Here is a 19,436-nt window from a genome sequence, read left to right as displayed (position 1 = left end):
GTATCTCTCCAGCATGGCGTGTGATTCAGACTGGTGTTGAGAGACACGTGGCCATCCCAATGTGACCCAGGTCACTTCTCTGCCCTGTGCCTCCTCTTTGCCTCCTCCTCCTCCTCCTCTCTAAACTCTTGGCGAGCACTCCTCTCTCCACACGGGATCAGAGAATAGGTAGATTTATTTCACTTAGCAATGTAGGTCTACATTTCCCCCACATCTTTCCATGATGAGGTAGCTCTTTTCTTGATGAATGATATTCCAGGATAGGCTTAGGCCACAATGTTTCTTTAGTTATAGCAACATTTAGAAGACGACACTGAGAAGCACTGGCTATCATTTCAGCCTGGACCAGCGCAGACTCTGCCCCTCTCCTCCTCTGGGTCCCCTGCACGCGGAGAGCAGAGCGGGGGTGAGACCCGTGGAGGCCAACAGACTCATCTCAGCAGCCTACGGTAGCTCCTTGATATACATCAGTGAGGCTTCCAGCAAGTAAGTCACTGTGTCTGGAGGCACAGGGAAAGACACGAACTCATCCTGCAGTGTTCTTGATTCTGTGCCCCTTCCCTTGGCCTTTATACCGTTCACGTCTGTGTAAAGGATTCCTGCTACCCAGTTACAGTCAAAACTGAGAAGCAAGCAGACACAGTCTCAGGTAGGAAGAACTGCAGAGGGAACATGGTCAAGCCGAGGCTCAGGTGGAAGCCGGGAGGTGTTGTGGCCTTCACAGGGCCTGAGGTAGGACAAGACCTGGGTGGGTGGGGTAGGTCAGACCAGATGCTGTGGGTCAGAAAACAACCTTAGGGAAGGGGTGGGGCTGACACAGGGTCTCCCCAGAAAGCCTAGGCTACTCTCAAACTCATGGTCTTTCTTCTTCAAATTCCTGAGAACTGAGATTGGAGACCTCCAACATAAAATCAGACTTCTTTTCATGTTTTGTTTTTGTTTATTTGTCTGTTTGGGAGTTTTTTGAGATAAGGTTTTACTGTATCTCCAAAACTTGACTTGAATTCAGTATCCCCTTGCCTTAGGTCTGTACCACACCAGCCTGTAGCCAGCATCTTTAACAGCAGAAAGCTGGCCCAGGGTGGTTTCCAGACAGCAGTGACTTACAGTGACAGAAGGCAACAAGGGTCTAGGGACTGAAACATGGTCTTCTTGGCAACTCAACCCTCCAGCAAGGCAGCATGAGAAAGCACAGGCTGAGGTACGGGAGCCCACAGGCCAGCCTCTCCCCCACAAGGCAGCAGGCACCAGACAAAAGGACAGATTTTCACCCCTCTCCCTACTTACAAGACAGGGACAGTACCTGCTCTGCAGAGTGGGGCAGACCAAATCCAAGGAGACAGCGTAACAGGCACAGGGTCACAGACAGTAGAAAAATCACCCTTCTCCTTACTCCCCAAAGAGCAAAACATTTAGGACCCTTAGAAGATGAAGAGAGTCTGCCTCCATCAGCAAGCCTCGCTTTTAGTGACTATCAGTCGGTAATTGGCACCAGCTGGCTGGGCTGCTGCGTGTTACCCAGCCTAGGAGGAAGGTGATGCCTCTGATCAGCATACCCCAAGAGTGACCCAGTGACACACACAGTCTTCCCTTCTCCTCAGCACTTCCACACCGCAAGAGCAAACAAGCACCAAGGTTTCCTTAGGAGAAGGAAAGCTTCATCCCTCACGACCCCAGTGCAGTCAGGAAGCATGCCAGGCCAATCATCGGCCAAGGGCTCGACATGCCCTTCCTGAGTGTCAGCTCCCCCAGTTTCCAGACCTCTGTCTTCCAGCCCAGTGAACTAATGCACAGACATATCCCCAACAGCCCCCAGAGCAGATGGTCACCCACAGGCAGAGAGTGACGCAAAAGGAGGCCATCTACATAAGGGAAGCAAGCAAAAACAAAGGGGTCATTTTCAGCTTGAACCACCAAGAGGGCAATAGCCACAAGCTGGATCCAAGACCACAGGAACTAGTGATTCTCTCCAGCTCTTTCCTGAGCCAGACCTGAGCTGGATCCAATCTTTCCCCCTCAAGACTCTCTGCCACCAAACACACACATACACATGTGTACACACCACACACACACACACACACACACACACACACACACACACCACTCATAGCAAAGACACTTCTGTCTTGTCCCCTCTTCTTTGGTGGTCTCCACTGGCACACAGACCACTGGCATAATTGAGAAGACACCAGGAAAAATCAGTTAAACTCTGTGTACTTTTTTTGGTGGCAAATGAGTCAGTAGTTTCTTCATTCTTCCTGCGGTCTCCCAGAATAAGAATCTAGACCAGAAAGTATTATAGTCTTAGGTCATCAAGACTAAGACTTCATCCACAGGTAACAGGTATGGAGGGTGAGCCACCAAACCGTTAATCAGAGCACTACCTAAAGGGACTTCACTGTACTCTCCCCAAGACTAACTCTTGATGCCCCTCATGGCCTCCCAACCTCCTCTGCCTGCCTCTGGCCCAGCCCTCCTCTCCCATTATGTTAATGGTAGCTTTTCCCAAAAGGGTGGCCTTTGAGGACGGGTCGGTCTGCCCTCACTGGGCATCATATCAACATCACAGTTGCCTCCTCTGTACCACCATACCCACCATATCCAATTCCCAACTTCTCCCCCATATTTCACAAGTCATGTTAGAAGTCAGTGTAGTATGCCTGTTCCATCAGCTTGTCATAGGCAAAAAGGGAGAGAGGGCAGGAGGGGCACCAAGTGATTGAGATCACTCATGGGGCAGATGTCCCTGTGTCTGCCCTCTTACCTGCGAGCTCATAAGGTCTTCTCCATCTCTGACCTCCAGTGACCTCCACTCATCATCTGCTAAATGTCCCCCCTCCTTCATTTTCCTCCCCTGGCACTGAGGGTCAAAGGGCAGAGGCAAGGCCTCTTATCTTTACAAAGAGCTTCTGGAAGTAAGGGCAATGCATAGCAGAGTAAGGGCCCAGCAAATCTGAGCTTGGAGCTGGCAGGGAACTCAAAGTGGCATGGACCAGTCTGGTGGTGACCGCGGTACACCAGGAGGTTCTGAGAACCGACCCCCAGCTCCCTCACATCAGGACTGGTGTGTGAAAGACACTTTCAACTGTCACCCAAAGCTTTAAAACTGTCCTGACTGGATCCTTAATCCAGGAAGCACTGCTTATGATCATGAGGGGGTAGGAGAGCTGGTTCCAAGCCCTTTACCTCCTGAAGCCTACAGATAGCAGACGCCTTTCCTATTTCCAATCCATCCCATGAACACGGAAATCAGGCCATCACCGGGTGCTCAGACTTGAAGGCTTTCCAGCTCAGCACACACAGTGCCTGAGGACAAGCTCTCAGTCCTGTTAGCCTCCAGGCTGTGGAGCCACACTTTCATATGTGTTTGTAGCTCTGCCAGATCCCAGGGTGAACCCATGGATGCTGAAGACCTGTTCTGCTTAGCTACAGAATTCCAGCACCACTGCAATAAATAGCGCATGGCTTATCTTACTAACCCAAATGGCTGTGTGAGTGTGTGTGTGTCTATATGTATGTGTGTGTATGGTGTATATGTATATGTGTGTACACATGTATAAGGTGTGTGTATGGTATATGTGTATGTTTATGTATTGTGAACATGTGTATATGGTATATCTATGTGTGTTTGTGGACATGTGTGTATGGTACATATATATTTTATGTGTGTATATATGTGAATGGTATATTTATGTATGTGGTTGTATGTTTATGTGAATGTGTGTATATGGTATGTGTATGGTATGCACTTGTGTATATATATATATATATGCATGTGTGTATGGTATCTGTATGTGTATGTTTATATGTGTATGTGAACATGTGTGTGTACAGTGTGTATATGGTATGTACTTATATGTGTATATATAGATGTGTGTATGGTGTATCTGTGTGTATGGATGTACACCGGTGTGCACAGTACACAGAAGCCAGAGTAAGACATCTGGTATCTTACTCTCTCACTCTCCACCTCATTTCATGAGACGGGGTCTCTCACTGACACCGGAGCTAAGTTCCAGCTAGGCTGGCTGGCAGCAGCTCCCACAGTGGGGCTGCAGGGATGCAGTTACACCTTGTATGCTAAGATTTGAACTCAGGCCCTCTTGCTTTCACAAACACTCCTGCTCGTTAAGCTCTCACAATTCCTCAAGGGTTAGATTATTTGTTTGTTGTAATAAAATATTAATTTCCCGGGTGTATACAAAATGTTCTTTTGGATTATAATAATTCATTTGAATTATCCAAGCCAATAACACAAACTTTTTTGAAGCTGGATCCACAGAGAAAAGCATTTCCCAGTGTGCTCTGCACTCACAGAGGTGATTCTGAGTTTGCCAATGTCTGTTCCCACTCATTTCAGCTCCTTGCAACTCAGAAGCCGTGCAGGAGTTAGTCTTTGAAATGCTTGTACACACACTGTAATACAGCACTGAGGAGGCTGAGGCAGGAGGATTGCAAGTTTAAAGTCAGCTACGTTACAATTACCAAGCTAACTACACAAAACAAACGTCTCAAAAACAAACGAAGTACTTGAAAACCTTGCACACCAACAGAGCCGGGGCTGTTCTGAACCGAGAGCGTGTGTGCATCACGCTGTGTCCTCCACACTCTAACCTTGGCAGCATTTGGTAGGGAAGCTCCCCTCAGCCAGGGAGTAGCATGGCCATTTGGCTTTCGAACAGGAAGCAGCTGGTGTCATCAGCAACTGCTGATGCTGGTCTGAAGGCAGAGGCACAGTGATACCTCCTTCCATGGCTGCCCTTTACCCCAGAGGATGTGCCAAGCCTCAGCTCAGCCTCCAGATGACTGCCTAGATGACAGGCTAATCCTCCTGACCCTCTGCCATCTGAGACAATATGATCCCGGTGCTGAACACACTGGCTTGTCAAGCAAGCTGCCTATCTTAATCCAGAATGGAGAAGAACTCCCCACTGAGCCCGAGTCACATGGGAATCTACACTGTTCTGGAAGGGACTTGGCATCCTTGCTTTCTCAAAGGAGACATTCGCTCCTAACTAGCCCAGGGGCCCCTTCCAGCCACAGGCACTCACCTGTTCAGTGTCTACCTAAGCACATCCTAATCCCAACATGGTTGCAAAGCATTTACCAGACTAAGACTCCAAAGCAACAGACCCCACAACCACCGCACTCAACTCCAGCATGGACCCGAGGAGCCCTGCAAACAGTCACCTCCAAACTCATTGCAACATTCACCCAGAAGAAAGAACGAGAGGAAACGCATCAGTGACCACCAGCCTGTGAAACAGCTCCAGGGCAGATAAAGAGAAGGCCCCACCCTCAGAATATCCAACAGATACACATCCAGTGGTTGAGTGACAGGCTCCCTGGTGCAATGGCCATGCATGGCTGCTTCTGCAGCCTCCCCTCCCTGAGCCACCGGCTGCACTCCACACAGAGGAAGAGTGAGCCTTTGGTCTCTTCCACACCCGCTCACTGACATGCAGGGCCTCTGGGCCTCCCCAGGGCAGGAACGGCAGGCAGGGTATCCACGGCACATGCGCCCTCTGTTGTGGCCATCGCGCATGCTGCCTCCCACCCACTCGGGGGACTCTTGTGCTGACCACCCGCATTTCATTCAGCATTAAAGACATGACAACAAGGTCCAAGAGTTGAGGGATGTACCTGACTCTCTCTCCCCTCCAGTGGTGGTGGAATCTGATCAGCAAAACCAATCTTCCCTGGATCACCTATAAAGGCACTAACCTCATCCACGTTCTCAAAAGCGTTGATGACGTCGTAGGGCAGGCAGGACAGAAGGTCGATCACAAACCACGTCTTCAGGTAGTTCATGCGGATAAGCTTGGGGTCAGATATCACTTCCCCCGCTGGCCCGACAAAGGTGGTATGAAAATTCAGAACAATGTCCACCAAAAAGATGACGTCCACAATGCTGTCCACCACCAGCCAGGCCACATTGTTCTGCCTGGTCTTAAAGGAGACGTTGTAAGGGACCAGGATGGCCGTGTAGAAGGTCAGGATCAAGATGATCCAATCCCACGTGGTCTTAAAGACACAGTAGTGTAAGATGATGTGAGGGGGGGTCTTTGGCGCCTCTTGCTTGTACTGGGGCAGGATATCTGAGCCCAGTTGCAAGACCTGTCCAGAAAAACATGAACAAGAGAGACAGTTAGGACTTAACAGAATCATCTCACCAGTTGGCGTCTGCCAGTGGCAAACGCTCACAACTCTTTGAGCAGATCATTAGCTGCCCTAACAGATGCTGACAGAGAATGAGAGAATTCATGTGAGCGTGGTAGCAGGAGTGCTCATACTGAAATGAGGGCAGCCTGCTGTCTGGCTGCCTGTAAGCTGAGCAGTGTGCCAAACACTTCAGTAGCATCCATTGTCTTGCTCATTTCTAAACACAACCTTGTTTGTGTCTTTCCCTCTGGCCAATTTTATATGTGACAGGTGAGAAGCTGAGCTGGTGAATGAAGCAACTTTATTTAACCAACATTTACATATTTATTGTTTGGTGCCAGGAGCAGTGTGGTGTAGGCCCTGGGCATCCGGCAATGAAGAAAGAACACAGGGCCTACTTGCTTGGAGCTCAGTCTCATAGACACACTGAGGATCATGTCAAACTGTGTGGAGGGCTGATTTGATCCCCTTTCCTGAGAAGGTGCGGAGAGGTGCAGCGGGGAGACAGTCTATCCTCCACCTCCACCTATGCCCAGAGCTCTTCTGGGCTTGAGGCAGAACTTCTCTTCTTGTGAGAAGGACCTTTCACTAGAGCAATTAAGGAAGCCTGGGGACTGAGGTTCAGCTCCGTGAGTAGAACGCTCCCCTAACATGTACAAAGCCTGGGTGTGATTCCCAGTACCACAGAAGCCAGGTGCAGTGGTCCCTGCCTGCAATCCCAACACTGGAGAAGGAGCAAGGAAGACAGAAAACTCCAAAGCTTTAGGTCACCTCAGCTACATAGTGAGTTTGAGGCCAACCTGAAACATATGAGACCCTGTCCTCCTCCCACCAAAACGGGGAGTGTGGGCTCAAAGAATAAAGCAAATAAAAGCAACTAAGTAGAGTTGCTTCTGAAAACATGGAGTAGGAACACAGACACAGCAGGGTACTCCCTTGACTTTGTACCTTAGGTGTGCCCGGTCTTAGAATGGAAGAAGTAACCTGAATACCAAGGCACCCAGACAATGTCACTCTGCACACAAAAGCCCATTCCTCCAGCTAAAGGACTGAGCACCAAGCAACTCCTAAAGACAGAAAGCCATCAGACCCTGCTGCTGAAGCCCTTTGCTGCAGAGACTACTGTGACCTGAAGTAAGGTCCTCTTGGAAGACAGCTTCTCCTTCCCAAAAGGTGAAAGCAAGCAGCCATCCTCTCTCCCTGAAGGGGTGAATTATGAAGAGGAGGAAGCCCAAGATCCCACCATACCCCAGCAGTAGATGGTCACCCCTGGTACCCACATCCCAGAATGGTACCAACGTAAGAAGAAAGAGTTGGGAGGAGGAACCAACCTTGTCACCTCACAGCAAGGGACACCCTGCTAGTCACAGAGGCATAGACTTGTGGGTTGAAGCTAGCCTGGGCTACACAGTGTATCCCTTTGTGTTAGTCGAGACAAAATGACAAAGTGCTCTTTGACCCAAGCTCGATATAATCTGGGAGGAGCCTGCCCTGTCCTCTGCCATGTAAGTGTTATAGGGAAGCAACCCCAAACCAAAGTTCTAAGAGAGATCTAAAGTCAATATTCAAAATGACCCGGTCCACAAATGTCATCCATTATACGAAGAACCCCAGGAATAGCAAACTGAGTGAGAAGCAGTTAATCAGTAGATGCCAGCACCAAAAATGGCAAAGACATCAGAAGCACCCAACACAAAATTTCTTGGACAAGCTTGGAAACGAATGGCAACACAGAAAGTTCTGGCACAGAAAGAGCAGATACAAAGAGGAGCCAAACGGATGCTTCAGACCCCAGATACAGAAGCTACCAGTGGGTAGCCTCAGGCACGGAACTCAGGGGGGTGGAGGGGTAAGCAACATGAAGATAAAACACAGCCGGAATCGTTTTACAGTTACTGTTCTGTGACAGACAAGACTACAGCCACTCAGAGAGAAGGGCACAGAACAAGAGGAACCAAGGCACCAGGAAGACGGGTGGCCCTCCTGGGAAGGCACTCAGAAGGATGTGGGAGAGCATAAGCAAGCGTTATAGAAATGAAGGGGAAACTCATCCGTGGAACATCTCTCTCAACGAACAATCAAGCAATAGGTAGAAGATTAGCAAGGATGGGGAAGTTGTAGCTCAGTGATGGAGAACTTGCCAAGGACCTTGAGTTCCATCCTTAGCATGAAGTAAGAAAGAGGGGAGGAAGGATGAGGGATAGAACTCACAAGGACATAGAACATGATGATACCAGGAAAACATCCAATTTGATACCAAGAGAACCCTCTTCCTGCAGGGGCAAAACATCCAGTCTCTTCAAAGTACATAGAGCGTTATCCAGAGAGCCTTATGCTAGTCTATCGGACAAACCCGGACACTTAAGTAATAACCACACAGCGCCTATCCTCCACCACACATGCTGCAAATTGATCACGGAAAGACAGCAAGAAAATATCCAAACTCTTTAAAACTAAACAGCACATTCTTTAATAACCCATGGGCCAAGTGGAAGTATCAAGAGACAATTAAAATATGCTGAATTCAATGGGAATGCAAACTCAACACCTGAGAGCTGCGGAATGCTGCTGAGGCCAGCTGACCGGGAAACATGCAGAGGGAGAAGTGAGAGTCTCTAGCCAATAATCAACCTCTCACCTCAAGAACCCCCGTGAAGAACCAGCCTGGGCAAAACAAGCAGAGGGAATAATAAACAGAAGGCAATGGAAGCCAAAGCAACAGAAGAGAGACGAGCCAGAGGCTGTAAAAGATCAATAAATTACACTGGGCCTGGGGGGCTGAACCATAGCTCGGTTACTAAGGCCTTGGGTTCACTCCCTAGCACCAACATACAAAATAAAATCCAGCATTGACTGACAAAGAGAAACAAGGATGGATGAGTAGAGATTGTCGATGGGAACCCAGAGGCAAGGAAAGAGAGCAAGGAGGGGTAATGGCGGCTCGGTACTTAAATCTTCAACAGACGGATCCACAAAGGCACACAGTGTGGTAGTTCATAGCCCAGAACCGAGGGGCTACGCTCCTACTGTTCAAACTCCCAAAGCGGACCTCTCCAGGCCCAGGTGGTTTTAATGAAAACATCTCCAGATCTAAAGACGAATTCACAGCAATTTTGCACAATGTCTCGCAGAAAATAGAATCAGAAGGGATACTTCTCAATTCATTCTGTGAAATTAGTGTTATCTTGGCTCCCAAACCAAAGACTGCACAGAAAACTACAAATATCCCTCATAAACAGTCATACAAAAGTCCTTGCCAGCTGCAGCAGAGAGCATTTAGCAGTATTCAAAAATGAATTACTATAGCCGTATATTCCAGGAGTGAAAGCTAATTCAATATTTGAAAAATCAGTGATTGATAAAAGTCAGTACCCATTCATGATACTTAAAAAAAAAACCTTTGGAAATAGGAATCTGAGGGGATTTCTAAAACTTGTCAAAACGGAAGGGAGACAGGGGTGGAAAAGGAAGACAGGAAAGAGAGAGACAGATGGTGAGGGAGAGGCCCTGTGACCTACAGTTAACCGACTTTACGATGAAAGCCCGAGTGCTATCCCATTAAGATGAGAACAGGCAGGACACGGGCTCTTAGAGTTGTGCTCAGCCCTGTCTCACCACACAGTCCAGTCAAATGGGTAAGACCAGCATCCAGCTCATAGGGGGAGCCACCCAGTGAGCCCCCTTGCAAAGAGCACAGTGGTCTCTGTAGAATCCACAGAGAAACCTGCAGAATGAACAGAGCACTTAGCAAGTTCAAGAAGAGAAGCATATGAAAGCCATTGCCTTCCTATAACACAGACACGAACACTAAAATGCTGCACTCCCGTTTATAACTGCTAGAAGTCATGTAGGTGTAAATATAGAAAAACGTGTCGCACTCAAATGTCGAAAACAACAACATGTTGATGATGGAACCAAGCCAAGAAGTGAGGAGACACTGTGCTCAGAACTTGGAAGACCCAACACACTAAAGATATCCAATTCCCCAAATGGACATCTAAGTTTAGCACAGTTCCTATCAAAATGCTAGCGAGAATCTTCATAGATACATATGCTCAAAACATGCTAAAATTATATGGAACGGCAAAAGAATTAGAATTCCTGAAGTAATTTTCAATAAGAAAGAAGTGGTTAGCTGGGTGGTGCTTTAATCCCAGCACTCAGAGAGGCAGAGGCAGGGGGATCTCTGAGTTAGAGGCTAGCCTGGTCTATGGAGTGAGTTCGAGGACAGCCGGAGATACACATACAAACCCTGTCTCAAACACACACACGTGCACGTGCACGTGCACACGCACATGCGCACACACACACACAATGTTTACAGAGACTGCTCGTTGGTTTCCCGGTCGCCCAGTCCCGAATAATCACACAGAGACTATATTAATTACAACACTGTTTGGCCAATGACTCAGGCATATTCCTAGCTTATTAACTAACTCTTACATCTTAAATTAACCCATTTCTATTATTTTATATTTTATCAGAAGGTTGTGGCCTACCAGTGAGGTTCCGGAGTCTGTCTCCCCTTTGGCAGCTATATGGCATCTCCCTGACTCTGCCTACTCTCTTTATATATCTCTGTTTGGATTTTGTGCCTGGCTTTATTCTGCCCTGCCATAGGCCAAAGTAGCTTCTTTATTAACCAATGGTAATAAAACATATTCACAGCATACAGAGGGGAAACCCACACCAAAAAGTAAAAAAGAATAAAGTGGTTGAAACTTGCCAAATTATATACATTATACATTAAATATATGTAGGTTTATTGGATTTGTTCCTCTTCCCCTTGGGGGGGGCATTACTTGAGTATCAATGGTACCTCAGTAAAGAAGAAAGTGGGGAGACCGTTTAGCTGTCTCAGGACAACTATGGCTGCAGTAATTAAGTCTCAACTGTCAGTAGAAGACTAAACAAAGAAAATAGAACCCAACAGAGGATCCAGGGAGAGGCCCACACAAATCCGCCCAAGTGACTTTCATACCACCGGGGCATGTGAACACGCACAGGTCAAAAGCAAACCCTTATGTATGCTTCACACCTTAGCTAAAAATGGATTAAAACTTCACTGGATGCAGATGTAAATGTAAGATCACATTTCAGGAGAAAAATGTATGAGAAAAGCTTTAGGATCTTGGACTCAATGGCAAAGCTACAATCTGCTAAATGAAGAACAGACACCCTGGACTTCACAAGGATGAGGAGACAGGCAGGATGATGTGGGGAGAGACACATGCAGACACCCTGGATTTCACAAGGATGAAGAGAGAGGCAGGATGGTGTGTGGGGAGAGAGACACCTGCAGACACCCTGGACTTCTCGAGCATGAGGAGACAGGCAGGATGGTGTGTGTGTGGTGAGGGGGAGACACCTGCAGAGCGGCATCAGGAAAGACCCAGCATGCAGAACACACCATCTTCAATTCAACAAGAGGAAAACAATCTAATCAGAAAACATGGAAAAGGCACAAACATCCTTTCACCATAAAGGATTTACAGAGAGCGAAAGAGTATATTAACTACAAGGAAACACAGAAAACCACAAGGAGCATTCCTGCATAGCTGTCAAAATACCTGAGAGGAAAAGGCAGTGCTGGGTACAAAAGCAGGTGAGCAGGAAATGACTGGAACTTTCATGTATCAGGAAGAATGTCCAAGGGAATGGCCATTCTGGAAGAGTGTGGCAGCTTACAGCACTCAGTGAGTGGCTGTCTCACGGTGGTTGGGCAGTCGACTCGGTTAAGAACACATTCACGTGGGAACCTATGCAAGAACATTTCTAGACACTTCACTCACCGCAGACAACTACCAGCAGGACCCCAGATAGCCTTCAGTGGACACGGGGTTAAGCAATTCAAAATACATTTATACCAGGAAACTGAAAGCAGCACCAGAAACGTACACTATACATACAGACATTACTCATCTGACCCTCGGAGTGAAAGAATTTCAGGTTTATGATCTATATAATATACCTTCAGTGTGCATATGTGGATTCATCTATATATGCTGGTGGGGTGTGTGTGCATGCGTGTGTGTGTGAGCATGTGTGTGCTGTTTTTATCTTCAGGTAGAGTCTCTTCATTAGTCTTGAGTTAGCCTATCAGGCCAAGCTGGCCATCTAGCCCAAGGATCTACATGCCTGCGCCTCCCGGGAATACACACCCAGCACTTTTACAAGTGTTCTAGGGGTCACATTTGCAACCTCACACTTGTGCATCAGGCACTTTGTGGACTGTGCTATCACCCCAGTTCTTGCTATGGGCTTATGATCCCACTTAGATAACATCCTTGAGATAACAAAACTATAGAAGTGTATTACCGAGAAGGGCTGGAGAAGGGTGAGAAGAGAGCGGGCTGTGGCTCACTTAGTTCTATGATTTAGAGCTCTCTGTGAATATTGAGTTATCACCAATAAGTTCAACCTTTAAATGTCAACCAGATGTAGGTGAATTCTAGACACTATGAAGAAAGGGCCCCATGAATCCAGCTAAGGGAAAGGCAGGTGGAAGGGAGATGAGGTTTTAGAGTTTGTTGTGTTTTTCAAGACACAGTCTGGGCGATACACTACTCAGCTAGAGCTCTCAAGAATCCAGCAGCAAGCTGCCACACACTGCTTACAGACTGAAGCCACCTACAGATCCTTAGTTCTGGGTAACAAACACTCAGGAGGAGATGCCCTTTCTGAGACAAGTGGCCGTGTCTGTGACAGTTTGACAAAATCCACAATTATCTCTAAATGGATTTTCCATCCCTGCCTGAGGGAGGGAGGCCTGGGTCAACAGTGCCTTCCCACCTCTCCACAGTGCTACCACCTTCTCGTCCTGCAGTTAACCCCGCATGAGCACTGGGGAGGAACTGATGGAGGCACCAAGGTAAGCGGGACCGGTATGGCTGAAGAGTAAAGCATAAATGCGTTCATTTCCCTCTCCCTGTCTCTGAGGATCCGCCTCTCACGCTTTAGTCACAGGCACCAGCATTCTAGAAGAAGACTTGAATTCTAGGACTTTTTTGTCTTCTATCCATGGTCCACGGGTGTATGATTTGAATGCACATGTGCATGCTTTTGCGTGTGTGTGGATGCACACGTGTGGTGGGTATGTGACTGTGGATGTGGAGACGATGGCTGAGATCAGGAATCAGCCTTGCTCACCGTCCACCTTATTAACCGAGGCAGGGTCTCTCCGTCAAACCCAGAGATCACAGCGACATCCAGTCTGTAGTCCCCATGCTCCGGGGCTCCCCGTCCCAGCCTGGGACACAGGAGGGCTGCCACACACCCAGAATTTGCGTGGGTTCCTGGGGACTGGAAGACAAGCACTTAGCTGCTGAGCCACTGCCCAGGCAAAAGTGAAACATTTTCTACACAAGTCTGTGGACAGAGCTATGGCTGATCTTAGAGTCTGACTTGCGTTCCTGCTGCACATGTCACTCAGCTGTGAACTCCTGGTGTCACCGTGACACTGTGATAGACAGAAAGAATGTAGAGTTCTGCAGAGCCAGCACTTACTTACAGAAAATCAATACCCTTAAGAAAATTTCTTGACTGAGAGTCCATCTCGCACCCAGCAAACTCTCCGTTTACAGTAAACACAGTGACAATCGACTGATCACTCATATTGATCAGAAGAGATCCCCATGGGACTAACCACCTTCCTCCTCAGGAAGTGTGGTAAAACTTTGCCCCTTCAAACGCCTCCTCTCGTGAGGGTTCTTCAGTTTAACGTGATCTAGAGCAGGGCTTACGAGAGCCAGGGAAATAAGTAAATCTATAGTGTGCCTCCTTCCCAAGTGTGAGGACCAGAGTTCAGAGTCCAAAACCCTCGCAGGAAGTCAGGCCTGGTGGACCAGTGCTGGAGAGAAGGAGATGGGAGATCTCTGGGGCTTGCTGGCCACGCCTACTCAGAGCCAAGCCAGTGAGAGAGTTTATGAGGAAAAAAGGGGCGGTGCTTTAGGAATGACAACTGATATGGACCTGTGGCCTTCACACACACGCGCGCGCGCGCACGCGCACACACACACACACACACACACGCACACACATATACGGGGGCAGGGAGGATGGAGAGAGACAGAGAGGGACAGAGACAGACTGACAGACAGAGACAGAGATGGGCAGACAGATAGACACAGAGAGGGACACAAAGCCCCAGATAAAGGGGCTGATGTCCTCCAAAGGGTCAGAGCCTCTGGGCTCAGAGTAAAGCAAGCCTGATACAGACCCTGACCTAAAGGCATCTCCTGATTCCATGCTTAGAGCTCCCCACAAGCTTGGCAGAGGAGCTGAGCTTCACCCAGCATGGAAAACAGGATGCTCATGGGGAATGGGCTGCTCTGCACATCCTGGGACCATAACACAGAGCTCTCACCCACTTCCTTTCTACCCTCAGGAGTGTGGACGGGTGTTTCTAGTTTCCTCCTTTGATCCTGTACAGCCCAAGTTTGGGGAGGCGGAGAGCTAGTGGCCCTTCTGCAAGGACTTCCTTCCTACCCCAGTAAGGGTGTGATGAAGCACATGACCAAAGCAATCTGGGGAGGAAACGGTCCATTTGGCTCACACTTCAGCATCACTATTCATCACTGAAGAAGTCAGGACAGGAACTTAAGCAGGGCAGGAACCTGGAGGCAGGAGCTGATGCAGAGGCCATGGAGGATGCTGCTTACTGGCTTGGTCCTCATGGCTTGCTCAGCCTGCTCTCTTATAAAGCCCAGGACCACCAGCCCAGGGATGCACCACCCACTGTGGTCTGGACCCCCCCCCCAATCACTAATTTTAAAAATTGTCTTACATGCCTACTTATAGCCAGATATTTGGAGGCAATTTCTCAATTGAGAGATTCCCTCTTCTCAGATAACTCTAGCTTATGTCAAGTTGACATAAAACTATCCAGTATACTTCCCAAAGGTGGGCTGAGTCTAATCTATCCCTCAGCCGAGGCAGAAGGCATTTCTCCTAGTATGGTGTCACCTGTTCCTGCTCCCCCTCATCCTCTCTGTGGGACATCTAAGCAAGGTAGGTCTCTGCCCCCGGTGCTCTCCACCGCCTCTACTGACAGAGCTGGGATTGCGCCCCATCAACACTGTTTCTAGAAGAAAATAGCACTCAGAAAGCCAGACTGGCCATATTTCTCCGGCACTCTCCTTTCCAAAATCCTCTGTTGAATTTTTAAATCCTTGCCATCAGCCTGGAGGATGCTATGGATGGGGAGGCAGAGGCTTGATGGAATGAAGGGGAAAATGACTCACCCTAAGCGGCAAGAGGGCTGAGTCATCCGAGGGGGTGGGAGTGGATGGCAGGCGGTGACAGGCATTGCTATGTCTCCTGAAGCCCCCGGGAGATACACCAGCTCCAAGTACCCAGGTGTCACCACTGCTCTCAAAGCACAGTGACACACATTGTCCTGTCTCCCTAAACCCAGGAAACAAAAAGGATTCTACTTACAGGCTGGGAAATAGACCACAGGGCACATGGCTTACTCACAGCCTTGCTGTGAGTAACTTAAGAGAGAAACTTAACCCTACATCAGCTTCCTGATTCAACATTCTTCTTGTGTTATACGCCAGCTCTGGCCGACTTGACTGATCCATGGGGTAACACAATGTGTCATCCTGTCATCTGAGAAACCCCGGCTCCCAGTGATGGCACCGTCTCCCAGCGTCAACCTTCTTTCCCAGTAAGGTCTTTGTTCTAGCTACATTACTGTTGCTGTAATTTAAAAACTATCCTGACCAAATGCAGCATGCAGGATAAAAGGGTTCATGGGGCTGACAACCCCAGCCCATCACGGTAGGGAGCGCAGGAACTCGAGGTAGCAGGCACTCAAAGCACCTCCACAGTCAGGAGCAGGAGGAAACGAATTCATCCATGCTGCCTGCTGGCTCTGGTCCAGCTTCATCCTTAGACAATGCAGGACCCTCTACCTAGCAATCCACCGTGACGTGGGGCTTCCGGCATCAATTAACAATGGAAACAATCTCCCACAGACATTCCCACAGGCCAACCTGACCTAGATTATTCTTCATCGGAAAGTTTCTTCCCAAGGGACTATAGGTTGTGGCAAATTAACAACTGGAGATGATCACCGCCAGCTAGGTTGGCCTGAGTCCGTCCCCTTTAAGGGGCATCAACCCAGTCATAGCCAAGTGGAGGAAATGACATCATTGCCGAGATGGAAGAGCACTGTGATTTCTTACTTTAGCCTTTCAGCTACCCCTCACTCCAGGTTCATAGCTTTGACTAAAAGCTGATCTACAATAGAACCTCATCTTCTAGCAGTCACGGTCTACAAACTGGCCTCCACCCTCACCCTGCCACCTCCTCCTGCTTCAGCGGAAGGTGTGTCCTCGCTGTCTGAGGCCAACTCCTCTGTCTGCTCTGAAGTCCCTGTAGTAAACACGGGCGGGGGGGGGGGGGCATGCCTGCCTCAAGATCCCGACTCCAATTTCCTGAGTAGTTCTTGCACAAAGTATAATCTCATGGATGCTCTTAGAACAGTATAATAACTGTGACACAGATGAGAGATTGACGCATGTTAAGGCCATCATGAGTTCTCTTGTGGAGAAATAAAACCAGTCAGAATGGACCACTTAGCCGCCAGAAGGTTGTGACAGGTACACCAGCCTGGGAGTGAAATGTCCCATTATGGCTGCCACTTACTGTGTGTTTGCTATAAGCCCCGCTAGAAATGAGTAAGTTCTTTATACATCGTTTAGCTCCTGTAACTCCATGATGTGCCCTCTGCAATCAAAAAGAAACGAAGTCATGGAATAATAAGAATTTGTCCCAAATCAAAAAGTTGTAAGTCATGGAGCCAGCACAGACCCTGTCAACGTGAACGTCAGCTTAATATTTTCAACACTTCTGCCCCCAGCCAGGGTCTGGGTTGCACACTTTAAAACAATTCAGCATTTATTGGGTCTGTCTCCATTTTATAGATTAAAAAAAAAAACCATCTGATGGAGGACAAATATGAAGCTAAGTGAAGAAGCTAAGACAGAAACCCAGGTCAAAGGGCAAGATTCCAAATCCCATCAACTCCAGCAGGAAGCAGTGGACAATTGTATAAACCACACGCGTGATGCTCATGCAGTTTACATGGGTTCAAGTGGCCACATGAAAAGAAGCAACAGAAAACAGATAAAACTACAGTAACATTCATTCTAATTACTCGGTATATCCAAAATATTATCTCAACACTAAATCAACATCTGACTAAGTGAGATTTATGTTACATTTCTTCACGTTAAATTCATGTTTATTTCACGTCTACGATGCCTTTCGATTCAGAGCCACCACATCTCCTCTGCTCCATTACCACACATGGCCAGTGGTCAGCATCCCGGGCAGCACAGGTCTAAACTGAGGAGTAGGACCTCACCACAGACCGCACCACAGGAGCATCCTAAATTCGGCTCAACAAATGCAGGCATTTTGATCAAATGTAGATTTGGAATGAGAAATGATACTACCCACTTGAACCTGGAGCTCTGGCAGGCCTTGCCCTTCTTCTCTATTCCCTCTGCCTTGCTAAAAAAAAAACCATTAGATGACACTCCTAAAGCTGGCCGCCAAGGTCTAGTCCCTTACTGGCCACTCCTTCCTCCTAAGGCTGACTACCAAGGTCCAGCAGTCAGAAGTCCCTCCTGGTCCACCTAATTGCAAGCGCAATTAAAATTAAACCACTCATCCATCCTAACACGGGGTTTCCCCTTTATCTTTATAAACCACCATTTTCCCATGTACCGCAGCTGTCTCCTGTCTATCCAGAGTCAACCTTTTGTCCTCCGGGACAAATACCCTGCCTCCTTCTCCCTCGTCCCCTGTCTCCTTTCCACCCTATCCTAGCCCATTTCAACACACACCTCTCCTTTCCTCTTCTTGAGAAGGACACCTGCAAGCCCACTTGATGCTGTTTTCTACAGAAAGCAGCCACTTTAACTTTTCTTCCCTGCTTAACACAGGAGCTCTCTGTGAAAACAGGTATTTGGGTGTGGTCTGTGCCTAATCCAGGATCTGGAAGGAAGCCCCTGCTATTCTGCAGTCCCCTTCTTAATGGATAATACATACATATTTGAATCAAAAGTGGGAACTGAAGGCAAGAAGGTGATGTGAACTCATATATAAACTATTGATGTTGAAGGGCAAGGGAAGGGGAAGAAAATGAGGGGAATTATGAGCACAGCATTTGAGAAGGAACTGCAAACATAAGTCGGTCACAATACATCCTCTTCTGGCCCATCCTTGAGCCTCAGCCAGGAACCTGCTCCACCCTTCACAGGTGATCAACCTCAGGCAAAGCAGCTCCCTAGGCCTTGGTTTCCCCATCGTAACAATAAATCTAATGCTGTCTACATCAGAGCTGTGCCACACAGATCAAATGAGGATGGAGATGCAGGTGTGGGGGCTTCTGTAGTCTCGTGAATGCCAAGGCCGTGCTCCGAAGCTGGTGATCTTGGCAGCCAAGAAAAACATCATTCAGGAGGTTCTGAAGGAGAATCGGGGAAGTTCCCACCGTCAATTCATGTTGTGTGGAATCTTCTAGAAATATATCCTTCCAAATGAACCTGCAGGGATTCAGAAAGCCCTCTGCTTCCTCAAGAATCAGACCAATCGCTGCAGAAGTGAAAAGGGACTGATAGCATCTATTTATCTAAGGGAGGGGAGATGACTTCTACAGAATCTATGGACCTTGTAGGCTAATAAAAACAACCTCTGATTAAATGTCTGATGGGCAGCTGACCATGAGAAGTTGCCCCCAGGGAACCGATGGTTTAGAACAACAGAGAGATGTATAAACAGAGAGCTACGATGCAAGGCAACAAGAGGCAAAATGTGCAGCGAGAGACAACAAACCAACTTGGAGTCGGAAGGGCCTGTCTGTTAGGTCAAGCGCTCCCCTGGAAGATGGGCCCCAGGCAGAGGCGCACACTGGGCATTTTGACTACACACAAAGTCTTGAATGTAAATGGTCACAAGTCAGAGGCAGGGAGCGTAAAAGCTCACTGTGGGAAGAACCAGGACTGGCTGAGACTTGAGGGTGGATTTTCTTTTCTGTTTTTTGAGGCACCAGGGAGTGCAATTCTGAGACAAAGCTAGATTTGGGGAAGCGTGGAACTTGATGAGGCTCTGGCATACAGGTGACGAGCTTCAGTGTGGGACGCTAACTGAGGATCCGTGAGGCTGACCAGGAAGTAGAGCAGAGGGAGGTCTGGAGAGTCCAAGTCTGGGGCTGAGGAGGGAACTCCATGGCCACACGCAGCACGGTCGGCATGTGGACA

At 48.2% G+C, this 19,436-nt stretch overlaps 1 protein-coding gene across 2 annotated transcripts in view; it reads right to left on the bottom strand.

Moving 5' to 3' along the window:
• The window catches only part of Kcnh1 (potassium voltage-gated channel subfamily H member 1), a 297,541-nt gene that overhangs the window by 204,805 nt on the left and 73,300 nt on the right, over window positions 1-19,436 (bottom strand). Inside the window, exon 6 of one of the 2 annotated variants that reach the window (XM_026779734.1) lies at window positions 5,644-6,117. In XM_026779734.1, the coding sequence (XP_026635535.1) occupies window positions 5,644-6,117 (474 nt within the window). The remainder of the gene's footprint in view (window positions 1-5,643; window positions 6,118-19,436) is intronic. The other variant, XM_005348896.3, reaches the window with a different exon arrangement.

The sequence above is a fragment of the Microtus ochrogaster genome, chromosome 6 (genome assembly GCF_000317375.1).
Source record: "Microtus ochrogaster isolate Prairie Vole_2 chromosome 6, MicOch1.0, whole genome shotgun sequence".
In the NCBI taxonomy this organism is placed as follows: Eukaryota; Metazoa; Chordata; class Mammalia; order Rodentia; family Cricetidae; genus Microtus; species Microtus ochrogaster.
The sequence above is the reverse complement of the archived record's forward strand: the minus strand, read 5'-3'. Positions and strand labels throughout refer to the sequence as shown.